Source organism: Podarcis tiliguerta, assembly GCF_965153285.1.
Source record: "Podarcis tiliguerta genome assembly, chromosome: Z".
Taxonomy (NCBI): domain Eukaryota; kingdom Metazoa; phylum Chordata; class Lepidosauria; order Squamata; family Lacertidae; genus Podarcis; species Podarcis tiliguerta.
In genome coordinates, this window is record NC_139553.1 from 21,763,276 (window position 1) to 21,777,646 (window position 14,371).

Consider the following 14,371-nt stretch of genomic DNA (forward strand, 5'->3'; position numbering starts at 1 on the left):
GTCCCGCCCCACCCAGGCGCTGGAGTCGAGTTCCGAGCGGGCTCCTTGCCCGCCCCGCCCCGCGCCCCGCCCCTGCCTTCCAGCCTCGCTAAATGGACCGCCGATGTGCCTCCGCCGCCTCGCCAGGCCGGGCCGGGCGGGGAGAAGATGGCACTGTCCAGGGGTCTGCGGTGCTGCCAGCGGGTATTCGGCTGGGTTCCCGTCGCCATCATCACCCTGGTGGTGCTCTGGTCCTACTACGCCTACGTCTTCGAGCTCTGCTTGGGTGAGGCTGGGCGTGGAGCGCGAGGGGCACGGATTCTCCCTGGGCGTCAAGCCCCACTGGAACCAGGCGGGCTTCCTCATGAGTTGTAACCGGGAGGGAAAGGCAAGGGGAGGAAGCGCAGACCCCGAGCGCACTTTGTCCCCCCCCCCGCCCGCCCGCACAGAGGCAGGTGGGCTTCCTCGTGGGTAAACGCCTTGCCTGGGAGTGAGCCCCTCTGAACATTCAGGGGTTTCCCTCTGAGCAAAGACAGGAAGGGGGCTGCGCGGATCCTGGGCGCACTTTGTGCCCCAGGTAGTAAGCCCCCCTAGGGCACAAATGGGCTTCCTCCCGGGTAAATGCGACGCCTCCGAGCTCCGCATCAACTTCTGAAGGGGTGGCTGAAAACCTCCCTGCGTACCCTTGCTGGGGTGCAGGCAAGAGCCCACTGTGCGTAATCGAGGGAGTTTGCGAGGTGAGGCGACCCCCTCAGGCGGGAGGGTCCGCCTGGGGCAGCAGATCCCAATGTTGGTCTCTGCCCCCCCCCCGCGCCACCTCCCATGTTCCTGTTGTGGGTTTTCCCTGACCCCCTTCTTCCCAGATGGGGAAAGGGAAACCACAATTTTGGGGTCCTCAGGTGCCGAAATGACTTGGGCTGGCCCTGAGTCCTTATGCTGTACTGCACAGCAAGCCCTAACAGAGGTTTCGTAGTTCAGCGTTGCCCCCTCAAGACACTTGAGAGGGTTGTGAGCTCTCAGCAGGAGCGAGGTTGGGACAAGGGACTTCCTGGTTCTCGGTCTTCAGTGGGGAGAATTCAAACCCAATGCTTCTCTTTCTCTAGCCTGGCCTCTTCCTTTCCTGTTTTTGCTGCAATCCTGCCACCCTCTTGAGCCAGCCTTGATTGTGTTGCACAAAACCTGAAGCAGATGTAGCAGGGGAGATAGAGCCTGGTGTGAGGCAGGAGAACAAAGCTGCCTAGCTCTGCTAGAGAAACTGTGGTGTTTCTATATAAAAATAACAATGGACTTTCTATAGGAATGATAATCATGATTTTTGAAAAAAGAAACATTACCTTGGTTTGTAACTGGCCAAACCATCAGTTTCTGTCAATGGTCAACATGCTTATTTATCACTGATCCAAACAGATCAAACATATTTACCATCAAGTTAGAATACTGCGGATTATATTTCAGCTTGCATTCTGTTGACTTGGTTTTTATCATCCCTTCAGATTATGTTGTAGTAATTGATTTGTGAATGAAATGGTTGGCATTATAATTATGATAATATGATGGGGATGATAATAATAAATCAGATTTGGAAATGGTTTATCATTGGGAATGGGGTTAGCGGGGAGGGGAAATGAGCCTGCTGAGAGGGAAGCTTGTGTTGGAATTGGGTGAAAGCAAAGCTAGTGATTTGATGCTAAATGGAGGAGAAATAACCGGTAAGCTTCAAGGCCAAGAATTTGACTCCAGGTCTCCCTGGGCAACATGCCTGCCCTGCCACACCAGTTTAAAGTACAGAGCTAGTAGTTTCCAAGAATCCAAGGTGAGAGAAGGGAGAAGATATTGATGCTCATTCCCTCTCCTACCAACATGAACTAGCCGGCCTTTGGTCTAATACAGCAGGGATTTTCTTACATTATTAGGGTGGAAAAGATGATGTTTGGGAGGGTTGGTGCTCTTTTTGTGGTGGAGGAAGGCTTTGCATTACAGTGCATTCCAGGGTGCATGTCATTTCTGTATATTACATCCTATGCTATATGCATAATCTTGGAAGGAAATATATTTCCTTCCAAGACTATGCATATAGCATAGGAAGTAACATACAGAAATGACATGCACCCAGGAATGCACTGTAATGCAAAGCCTTCATCAGGGCTTTCTTGGTTGTGGTCATTTCCCTGTGGAAGAGCCTTCACAGAGAAGTCCACCAATGCCTCTTATTACAGTGGTACCTCAGGTTGCGTACTTAATTCGTTCTGGAGGTCTGTTCTTAACCTGAAACTGTTCTTAACCTGAAGCACCACTTTAGCTAATGGGGCCTCCCGCTGCTGCCGCGCCGCCACCTCATGATTTCTGTTCTCATCCTGAAGCAAAGTTCTTAACCCGAGGTACTATTTCTGGGTTAGCGGAGTCTGTAACCTGAAGCATATGTAACCTGAAGCATATGTAACCTGAGGTACCATTGTATAGGTCTTTTGTTTGACATTTGGGTAAATTGGCATGATTGCTGTACTGATTTTACTGACTCTCATTATGGTTTTATCACATTTTTGTCAGCCAGACAGGGGAGACATCAGATACATTTCAAAATAAATAAAACACATGCCTTTTAAAGCAGGAGTAGTTTCACATGACCAGTCAAGGCAGCTTCTTAAGGCCCAAACTACTGCCAGTCACCTGTAGTTCTTTCCTGCACCCACCCTTTTCCAAAAGCATTCAGGCCAGATGCTGTCTTGAGCAAGGAGATGTGGGAGGCTGCTTTCACTTCTGGAGATCATGCTGGTTGGTATTGCCCCCTCCCCAGCACACATGTTTACTTGTAGAAGAAACTTCCTGGTTTTCCCAGTCTAGTCCTCACAGCTCTCCCACAGCTGCATATGTTATTTTGTTGTTTATGTTGCTTTTCTAAGGAAGATAAAATTTGAGTAAATATACGTGCAATTGAGCATCAGGTATAGGTTGAGCCTCCATTTTATTGAATCAGTTCACATTCCCTCCACTTGTGAATTCTTATTTAAGAATAAACAGATCAGCATTTTTAGCACAGATTTCCCTTTAGCCTGTGTCAATGCATTCACAAAATCGGTATACACATCACTGAGGACTTCTCCATGAAGAAGCTGGCACATGCAGAGGGGAAATTCACATCTTTCCCCCCCTCTGGAGCTAATAAAGCAGGCGGAAGTAAAAATTTAAATCCTGATAGCTGATTTATCAACAACAGTACTGTACTGGTCTTTGATCTGCCTTGCTGGTAATACTGCCCACTGAAGTGTCTTCTTGGATCCTTTTCTGAAGTGGGTGAGAAATAGGCATGGCACATACCTTTCCAGAGCATTGTTGACTTGGTGAAGGTATGTGGATTTTGCAGGGGGTGGGGGGAGTTGTGTGTGTGTGTCAAACATCTCAAAGTAATATGTTCCAGGTGCTTACCCAGGTTCTGTTTCCTTGGAATGAAGGTCAGCAAAGACTGTGGTGTCTTTCAGATATATTTATTTACAGATGTATACAACCTGAATATAGGACAGAGGACCTCACAGGATTAATACCCCAATAGATCTTGCTTCTCCATTAGTCGCAGTCGCAGACCCATGTGTCTGTGTCTCCTTCCAGCTCTGCCCTCAACATAATACAGTGGTACCTCAGGATGCAAACAGGATCCGTTCCAGAGCCCCATCCACATCCTGAATAGAACATAAGATGCAACGGCGCGGGTCGCGTTTCACTGCTTCCGTGCATGCTTGTGACGTCATTTTGACTGTCTGCACATGCGTGAGCAGCGAAACCTGGAAGTAACGGGCTCCATTAGTTCCAGGTCGTCGTGGAGTGCAACCCATAAATACTTATCCTGAAGTGTATTTATCCCGAAGTATGACTGTACTCTAGCTATTTTTCTCCTATCTAACAGTTAGGAGGGGGGGTGGAGGAAACGCCCCACCCATTACATTATTGTCTTCCAGAGAAACTTTTCTGGCCAACCTCCTCCATTAGATTCTAACCCTCACTGGATATTGTACCCCACGAATTGGAAGGGTCTCAGTGCATCATCCAGACTAAGCTCCCCAAACCTACAACATAATTAAGAAGAGTCAAGCACACCAGTAGGTAATTATGGAAATGTGCAGAAATCGTTCCTCTCCCCTATTTTCAGAGCCTCTAGCAGAGTCTGCTTAGACATTGTCAAGATTTTCTCCACAGCTGTAAGAGCTAGCAGTCTTCTTCAACAGAGCATAGGGTTCTCTGAGCTGGGGTTCATGCATAGATTTGGAACCATTTGGTCTGCTGTGAATCAAGACTTGGGTCGGTTAACCCTTGCTGGAATTAGTGACTACCGAGGATGTATAGCTGCAGCCCAAATCACCCGCCTGGCTTGTGAATAAAAAAATGTGTGTGCTGTGATATTGTGCTGCTGTGAGTGTCCCCAACCCACCACAGCTTCAGTTCTTAGGCTGTCATTTGCAAGGCTGAGAAACTAGAAGCACAGTACAGCGGTACCTCGGGTTAAGAACTTAATTCATTCTGGAGGTCCATTCTTAACCTGAAACTGTTTAGCTAATGGGGCCTCCTGCTGCCGCCACACAATTTCTGTTCTCATCCTGAAGCAAAGTTCTTTAGCCAAGGGTACTATTTCTGGGTTAGTGGAGTCTGTAACCTGAAGCATCTGTAACCCGAGGTACCACTGTAATGACTGTTGACGGGAAGGGGAGGCACGGGGTGGCAGCTTTTGGCAGCAGCAGCAGCCATACATCCTATTTGTTTACTAGTAGTAATTGTTTCATTTGTGGTGTTGTGGAAATTGAGGGCTGCCTATAGGGTAGCTTCCTTCAACCTGGTGCCCTCTAAATGTTTTGGATTACAACTTCCATAAACTGCAGCCAGGATAGTGGAGGTCACCAAATTGGTGAAGGCTTTCACAGGAGTGTCTTTCGTCAAGAAAATCAGTAGGGCTAAACAAGTACATAGCATGGTGTGCTTGTTGACCTCTGTTGATGGAATCTTATTTGTTTCAGTTGTTCATGCAGTGCATAGTTAAACTCACTCTAATGTGTGTGTATGTGTGCAGCTATATGTCTTACTTTTGAGTGGATTTGATACCATGTATCACGTAGAACCTAATGTCATAATTACCATGTGATAGTCTTTAAAATACCTCAGGGCTCCCTGATTTTTTAAAACATAAATGATTAAAATTTACAGTGAGACCTGCTTGGCGCTGACATTATTGTTTCTGCTGCTGCGTTAAAATGTTTCTGTGCACTCAGGCATTTTACAGTATGTGATGGGCTGTTTTTCTGATCCTTAGCTCTTGTTGTGTTTGGTTAATTGCATATTCTGCCAGTTCTGATCTTGTAATTTTTGAGAGATGGGGTTGTTTTGAGTAAAATATGCATTCATTCATTCTTTGGCTTTAAGCTTTGTATATTGTATATGTTTTGTATTTCTGTGAGTTGCCTTGGGTTGTTTTGAGAAAGGTAACTAAGAAATTTAAAGGATCATGACAATAATACATTTGTGGAATTTGTCTCACCGAAGCAGAAGATCAGATGCTTTGTATTCTGGATGTGCCATCTACTTCTGTGCATTCTTCATTGTGAGATGGGGATATGGAAGTTACAGATAATTCACTCCTAGCAATGCTTTGTGGTTTTGCTTCAGTTACTTAACACCTCCAGTAGACCTACACCTTCAACAATGTCTGTAGCTAGGATGCCATTGAAATTCAGATCCACATTAGTAAATTGCTGCTTACATTCTGCAGCCACCCCTTCCATCTGGGTGCCTTGCAGTTTGTAACTCTTTCAAAGCAGGTCACTTTCAACTCCCTGTAGCATCTCATCAGGAAGGGCTCCCATCTCCCATAGTCACACTTGTCTTACTCACTCTGCTTGCAGCTACTTCATTTCATTAAATCAGTAGTTAGAATAATAGATTCATAGAATTGTAGAGTTGTAAGGGACACTGGAGGGCATCTAGTCCAACCCCCTGCAATGCAGGAATCTCAACTAGATCATACATGAGAGACGGCCATCCAACCTCTGCTTAAAAACCTCGAAGGATGGAGAGTCCACCACCACCTCTCCTGGGAACCAGTTCCACTGTCAAACAGCTCTTACTTTCAGAAATTTCCTCCTGGTGTTTAGTCAGAATCTCCTTTCTTGTAACTTGAAAGCTATTGGTTCAGGTCCTACCCTCTGGAGCAAGAAAAAACAAGCTTGTGACAGCCCTTTATATATTTGAAGATGGCTATTCTATCTTCATTCTCTTTTCCAGGCTAAACATACCCATTTCCCTCAAATGTTCCTCATAAGGCTTCATTTCCAGACCCTTGATAATCCAGGTCACCCTCCTCTGCACACATTCCATCTTGCCAATATCCTTCTTAAATGATGGTGCCCAGAACTGGACCCAGGACTCCAGGTGTGGTCTGACCAAGTCATAAGAGAGTGGTACTGTTTTCTTGATCAGGACACTATACTTCTGTTGATGCAGCCTAAAATAGCATTAGCTTTTTTTGCTGCTGCATCACATTGTTGACTCATAGAATCACAGAATCATAGAATCGTAGCGTTGGAAGGAACCCAGAGGATCATCTAGTCCAACCCCCTGCAATGCAGTAATATGCAGCTGTCCCATACATTAAACTTGTGGTCTACTAAGACCCCAAGAAGCTTTTCACATATACTACTGGCAAGCCAGGGGTCACCCATTTTATATTTGTGCAACTGCTTCTTCCTGCCTATGTGTAGAACCTGACATAAGTTCCTATTTAAATTCATAATGTTATTTTGGACCCAGTTCTCTAATCTGTTACGGTCATATGGAATCCCGATTCTGTGTTCTGCATCGTTATCTACCCCTCCCAGTTTGGTGTCACCTGCAGATTTGATTAGCGTTCTCTCAATACCTTCATCCAAGTCATTTATAAATATGTTGAACAACAATGGGCCCAGGACAGAACCCAGCAGCACCCCACTTGTCGCTTTTTCCCCAGGATGAGAAGGAACCACCAGTCTTTGGGTTTGGTCAGTTAACCAGCTACAAATCCACCTATGTTATCTCGTTCAGTTCACAGTTTGTCAGTTCCAAGTTTTATGCAAGAATATCATGGGGGACTTTTTAAAAGCCTTACAGAAATCAGGATACACTATGTTCACAGCATTCCCCTAATCCACCAAGTTTGTAACTCTGTCAAAAGAAAAAAGAGATGAGATTGGTCTGGCATAACTTGTTGATAAGAAACCCATGCTTGAGCTTAGTAATCACAGCATCTTTTTCTAAATGCTCACAGACCAATTGTTTAATTATCTATACTAGGAGCTTTCCTGGTATCAATCTTAAGCTGATCGGTTGATCGTTTCCTGGGTCATCTTGTTTCCTTTTTTGAAGATGTAGACAATATTTGCCCACTTCCAATCTGCAGGGACCTCACTTTTTCTCCATGAATTCTCAAAAATTATAGACAGAGGCTCTGAGATTACATCTGCAGACTCCTTTAGTACCCTTAGGTGCAGCTCATAAGGTTCTGCTGCTCGATCTGTTATTGGCATTGCTACTGGAGCATATTGTCAAACAGCTGACCTTGCTGCTCCAGTAGCTGCTGCTGGTGGTGCCGGAGCATCAACCTGAACTGCTGCAAGAATGTTGCTGTTCCTCCATTTCCACTTAGATACACCTTGCTCACGGGACCTCTTCCAGGAAACATGAACCCCACTATTGACACCAGTGTTGCATGTCACCCCAATCTCTAAGTGGTGCAAGATTTCAGGGGTTCCAAGCACTTACCCAGAATTCATGTTTCCTTTTGGAAATAAGACACAGTGGATTCTGGTGTCTTTATGATATGTGGTTTATTTACACATACATACAACTTGAGCCTACAATGGAAGAGTTTGCAGCATTAACACCCCAAGAAGATACTTCTTCTCCCGTAGCCACAGCCTTGGGATTCCAACAGAAATCAGACTTGGCACTCTCTCTCTCTGCCTTTCCAGCCTGCAGCTTTTGCATCCAGCTTCTAGCTCACATCACTCAACTCTCAACTGTGGCCTTTTGTCTTTCTAACTGATAGGCGGTTGAAGGTGGGAGGCCCACCCATTTGTACTCTGGCACAGAGCCACTTCCTTCGTTCCTTTAATGACCCATGCTTAGTGGGTCTCACATGCAGCCTACTTCCTCCCCTCTAAAAAAACATAAATGAATCTAAGTAGAAGATGAGAACGTGAAATTTCCTGTGGAGAAAGACACATGCAACTGATTAAAACAAGGATTTGGTTATTTTCTCCTTGCAGATGGGAGCAGAATACAGCTTCTTCTGTAGTACAGGGTTGATTATTCGGCCAGTGAGGTTATTCAGAGAGTTCATTTGTACTGTAAGTAAATAAATCCTGAGTAGCTGCACCCAGTGTGAAAAGCAAACAGGCTGCATGCAGAGGCCTGCCAGGTGTTTAAAGACACATCTTAAAACATACACATCTGTACAATGCAAAGTATTTATAGCAATTGATTCCTCTGCCTCCCACATCCCCAGTTTTTGTACAATTTAGTTTGCTCTAAATGTCACACATTTCTCTAGATTAGGGTAAATTATTTTAATTAAATTGCCTGAATTGACTGAACGGACCAGGATGATCTTGGCTCTTCTCCTGCCGCAGCAGCATGTGATCAGTTTCAGACATGTCAACAGTGTAGGGTCCTCTCTGACTCATCCCCCTTTGTCTTCCGCTCCCTAGTAGACAGACAGGAGCTGGAAATCAATGTGGCATCGATGCTCTCTATTCCAGGGGGAATATAGCATCGCATTAATATTGCAACCCCTGCTGGAGAATTTGGATAAGAATCCAGGCTCCAGAGGGGCTTTGTTCGAGCGGCCAGCTTGCGGATGCTGCCACAGCATGAGAATGAGAGCGGGCGGATGTGTTGCCGGCTGGAGTATTATGCCATGTCAGGAAGGAGGGGAAAGAACAAGCATTCTCTCTCAAGCCGACTTTTGGGGTTGATGGCGCCAAGGGAGGTCCTGCTGGGAAAGTCAGCATGAGGCTCAGGAAGACTCTAATCAGCCCTCTAGTAAGGCAGGAGCTGCCTCAGCTGCCCAGATTTCTCAAAGGAAGGACAAAGCTTTCCTACAGCACACCCTGAGAGTGGCCAGAATTAAAACAGCTTGGAAACATAGTTCTGCATCTGTTCTTGTTTTTTGTTTTTTTTAAGAAAAAAGAAAAACGTGGAAACAGTGTGAACTAGAACAGGTTTTGGATCATAGGAACACAGCACTTCCTCCTCACACCTACTTTATGGCAGGGCTCAGGCTTACGCAGAAATAATTCAGGTTTGCCTAGAGACAGGAACATCCATTTAATCTAGCTGCCAGCAATGTTTATACAGAGATAATGTAAAAGAGTAATGTTTTCCATATGGAGCAAGAGACATGTGCAAGTACCTGAGCATAAGGACATCAGAAGAGCCCTCCTGATCAGACCAAGGCCCATCTAGTCCAAGATGCTGTTCTTATGGTGGCCAATCAGGTTACCTGAGAATCCTGTAAGAGGGTCATTAGCACAACTCTCTCCACTTTCAGTTCCCAGGAACTGATATTCAGAGGCATATTACCTCCAATACTAAAGACATTACACGACCATCAAAACTATCAACCACTGATAGCCTAATTCCTCATGAACCTGTCCAACCCCCTCTTAAAGTCATCTAAGTTGCTGTCCATCACTATGCCCTGTGGCAGTGAGTTCCACAGTTTGAGTATACAGTATGTGAAGAAGTCCTTCCTTTTAGTCTCTCTTTAATTTTCTCAAATTCAGCTTTGTTGAATAACCCTTTATTCTAGTGTAATGCAAGAGGGAGAAAAGCTTTTTCCTCTCTACTTTCTCCATACCATGCACCATTTTCTGTGCTCTCCCCTCCCCTCCCCTCCCCACCATTAGTTGCCTTTTCTGAACTGAGCCGCCAGATCCCTCTCCTCCAGCAGCTCAACAGGGTGCAAAAAAGTCCTCTCCGCCAGGAACCCCACTTGACAACATAAGCTTGAAAAGCCATCAGGAATGGCATTTTAAAATGACATATAACCTGCTTGACTTCCTGCCTGACCCTTGCAGCATCTTTTATTGAATCCTGCCATCTTTCATTAAGAGCTTCTGAGAAGTGTAACTCCGACCAACAGGGCCTAGAATTATTTCAGGGAAAGAAGGAATGTGCTTTAAAGGTAAAGTTCGTACACAGTACTGTTTACTGTGCTTCAGTTATGAAAGCAACCCTAGGAGCAAAAGATGTGTGCAGCTATAACCTGAAAAGAAGGATGTGCACACTTCCAGTTGTGATTGCTGCTGTGTAAAGAGTGCATTGAGAGCTCCTTCAGACATGTATATGCATATATTCTAACATGGCATGAGAACATCCTTAAAGCACAGTACAGTGGTGCCTCGAAAGACGAAATTAATTCGTTCCGCGAGTCTCTTCGTCTAGCGGTTTTTTCGTCTTGCGAAGCAACCCTATTAGCGGCTTAGCGCTATTAGCGGTTTAGCGGCTATTATTGGCTATTAAAGGCTTAAGGGATTAGCGGATTAGCTGCTAAAAGGCTATTAGCGGTTTAGCGGCTTACGAAAAGGGGGTGGGGAGCGGAAAAAAATCTCAAGACTCGCAAGACATTTTCGTCTTGCGACGCAAGCCCATAGGGAAATTCGTCCTGCGAAGCGCATTGAAAAACGGAAAACCCTTTCGTCTAGCGGGTTTTCCGTCTTGCGAGGCATTCGTCTTGCGGGGCACCACTGTATAACATCCATGCCAGATTCCATGATACTTCCAAATTCTTTATCTGTGTGTCTATGTAATCACAGAAAAGTACCTCCCTGGCTGATAGCAAAGTCTTAAGAGTATAAGTTTAAAACTAGAAGTCATGGACATCCAGTGAAGCTGAAGGTTTAGAGATTCAGGTACAGATAAAATGAAGAACTTATTCACACAACACATAGTTAAACTATAGAACTTGCTCCCACAAGAGGCAGTTTCCCACAGGCATCTGGGTGGTCACTGTGAGACTGGACTAGGCTAGTTGGGCTATTGGCTTGATCCTGTAGGCTTTTTTATGCTCTTAAGTTGACCTGTGGTGGATGAATATTACCTCATTGTTCACAGTTCGGGGCAGTTGTGGAAGGAAGACAAAATCAGCAGTTGTGTGTATGGCTCTGAGGGCAGGAATACATGTCTGGCACTGTATGTGGGATCCTCATTCCCTGGTGAGTGGTTATAGTGGTAGCAGGAGTATGTGATTTGAATGGGAAAAGACACACATAAGGACAGGTGGCTCAGCAAAGAATCTCATGACACCTAAAAGAATTATGGTGGCGTGTTAGTGAGCTTTAGTCCACCTCATCATATGCATGAAGTATTATCCTGAATTACAGTTATGTATTTTTGCATGAACCCAGATTTCCAAGTGGTGAGAAACTCATGGGATTCCAGCACTAACCCAGAGATTGGTTTCCTTGGAATGAGTCAATGGAGATCGTGATGTCTTTAGAATACAGTCATACCTCGGGTTGAATGTGCTTCGGGATGAGTGCTTTTGAGTTGCGCTCCGCGGCAACCCGGAAGTAACAGAGCGCGTTACTTCTGGGTTTCACCGCTTGTGCATGCGCAGACGCTCAAAATGACGTCATGCACAGAAGCGGCGAAAAGCGACGCGCGCATGCGCGCGCAGACATGCCATCGCTGGTTACATTTGCTTCTAGATGCGAATGGGGCTCCAGAACGGATCCCATTCGCATCTAGAGGTATCACTGTATATGGTTTTATTTACCCATATATGCCACCTGCACATAGTATGGAAGGGCTCACAGCATTAACAGCCCAACAGATCTTGCTTCCCCATTCTGGTCCCAGGGAGATTCTCAAGCTCATAATTTGGATCCAGCACAAAGCAGATATGTCTCTCTGTGTCCAGCTTGTTAGAATCAGCCAGATCTTACCCTCAAAACCTCTTGTTCTTCCACTTTACAACGTGTTGCTGCTTCCAACTATGTATGGGGGGTAAGCCTCATTTGTCTCTGTGACAATGTGGCAGCCTCTTCCTAATGTAAATGCCAATACAGAACTGGCTGAAAGGTTTGGCTGGTTTCCACTCATACAGTGGTACCATGGTTTTTGAAAATCTTGGAAGTCGAACGTTTCGGTTTCCAACATCGAAAACCCGAAAGTAAATGCTTCTGTTTTCAAATGTGCCTTGGAAGTTGAATGGCTTCTGCTGAGCTTTATTTCAATTTTCTCTATTGACTTTGCAACCAGCCCTTTGCACCTCGGTTTTCAAATGTTTCAGAAGTCGAACAGTCTTCTGGAATGGATTACATTCGAAAACTGAGGTACCACTGTAGAGTCTGCCATCACCTACACAGCATCACAGGTTTTGAAGGAACCAATGGGTATCACCCATACTGACCCCCCCCCAAAAAAACTATAACAATATATATATACATGTGGGGGTGGAATTGGAAGGAAATGAAGTTAGAAGGATGTGAAAAGCAAAAAAGCTACATATGGTGATCACTACACAAGAAAACAGTCATCAAAAGCATATATATTCTGACACATATATTCTGGCATTTGTAAGCCAATTTGAGAGCAACCATTTCATCCTCTTTCCCAATTAACATATGTAGCATGATAAAAAAAAAAAAATTCAATCCACAAATGATAGGTGTGGGTAAGGGCAGTGCTTCTTAAAAAAAAAAAGTTGTTACAGTAAGTGCCACTCTTTAAACATGGGGGGGGGGGGGAGAGAGATATTGGTACTGTGTACCCTTGAGTACCCCCGGAAAAAGCACTGTAAAGGGTTTAATCCACATCCTTATTTGCAACCCTCCAATTCAGAAAGAAGTGAGAACCATCACTGGATCACCTGTCACAGTAAATCCCCCCTCAGTTCAAGCATTATTTTTGAAAGAATGGGATTATAAAGGCAGGTTTTACTGGAGTGTTTTTTTGTGGTGCAGCACCTGAAACTTGATAAACTGGATGGGGTGCAATTTCACCGTTCTACCTAAGCTTCCTTTCCTGGCGTACTTACTTGGAAATAAGTACTCTTGAAACAAATCAAATGTGCTTGTGTTAACAGCTGCTGTTGTCTTTGCTTTCACCTCTATGTGGAACAATATCATCTAGATAAATATGAGTGTGATTTGGCTGGGTGGTGAATCTTTCCATCACCAGCATGTTTTTGAGAGTAGTATTGGCAACCATTTGGTCATTTGGTTGGGTTTTTTTATTTTGAGTTTATGTGATATTTGTATGCTGTTTTGCCAACAGCAACATTGAGTGCAAAATAATAAAGCGTTAAAATGAGTAAATAACATTTTCAATAGTATAATCAGCAATATACAATAGCATATAAGTATAGTAAAAATAAACAATTCAGTAAGCAGTTAATGGTTGTATTGACGCCAATACCAAGTCACAAAATTTAAAAGAATTAATCAGAAGATGTTGCTGAGCAGCAGCCCCCTCCCAGTTGATAGATAGATAAACTTTATTCACATTAGCCAACGGCCATAGCAACATAAAACAAGCAATATATACAAATAAAATATATACAAATAAAAAAAGACAGCAATGGGTAAAAAGGGCAATCAAATGACCAAGATTATCGTTCAGATAGTGGCCCTTAATCTCATTGCACCCTCGCCCCTCCCAGTTGGCAGCATCCTCAAGAACATAAAAGAGCCTGCTAGATCCGGCTATTGGCCCATCTAGTCTAGCATCCTGTTCTTACAGTGGCCAACCAGATGCCTGTAGGAAACCAGCAAGCAGAACATGAGTACAAGAGAACTCTCCCCTCCTGTGGTTTCCAGCAACTGGCATTCAGAAGCATTACTGACTCCCAACTGTGGAGGCAGTGCTTAGCCATCTTGACTGGTAGCCATTGATAGCCTTGTCCTCCATGAATTTGTCTAATCCTCTTTTAAATCCATCCAAGTTTATGACCATCACTGACTCCTATGTGCACAAGTTCCATAGTTTAACTATGCGCCAGGGAGGAACTTCTTCACTCTCAGTCCCAGGCAGAAGGTTTTTCCATAAGTCTAACCACAGGCCTGGTGGAGCCCTAGATGGAGCACATACAATCTCTTGCAAACAGAAGCACTACATTAGGTTGTTCCATAGTTTAAGCCATAGTGGCAGCAAAGCTGCTCTCACAGCTCTGTCCGATTCATTTGAACTTTATTGATTGAAATGGGAGCGTGGGGATCAAGGTTAAGGGCTTGGGGGTGAGATCTTTTGACCTTGGTGAATGTGGTCTGGTGTTAAAGTGGAACTGATGTTAAAAATGAATAGTAGATCATGTTCATCTACTATCACATACCCTTTCATCCTTCCGCGGATACTTATTAGCTCATCATTCACACAG

At 44.6% G+C, this 14,371-nt stretch overlaps 1 protein-coding gene across 1 annotated transcript in view; it reads left to right on the forward strand.

Moving 5' to 3' along the window:
- The first annotated feature begins 77 nt into the window (after positions 1 to 77).
- The window catches only part of ZDHHC15 (zDHHC palmitoyltransferase 15), a 36,782-nt gene continuing 22,488 nt past the window's right edge, over positions 78 to 14,371 (forward strand). The window contains exon 1 of the mRNA XM_083423956.1: positions 78 to 265. Within this exon, the coding sequence (XP_083280082.1) occupies positions 148 to 265 (118 nt within the window). The 5' untranslated portion in view covers positions 78 to 147. The remainder of the gene's footprint in view (positions 266 to 14,371) is intronic.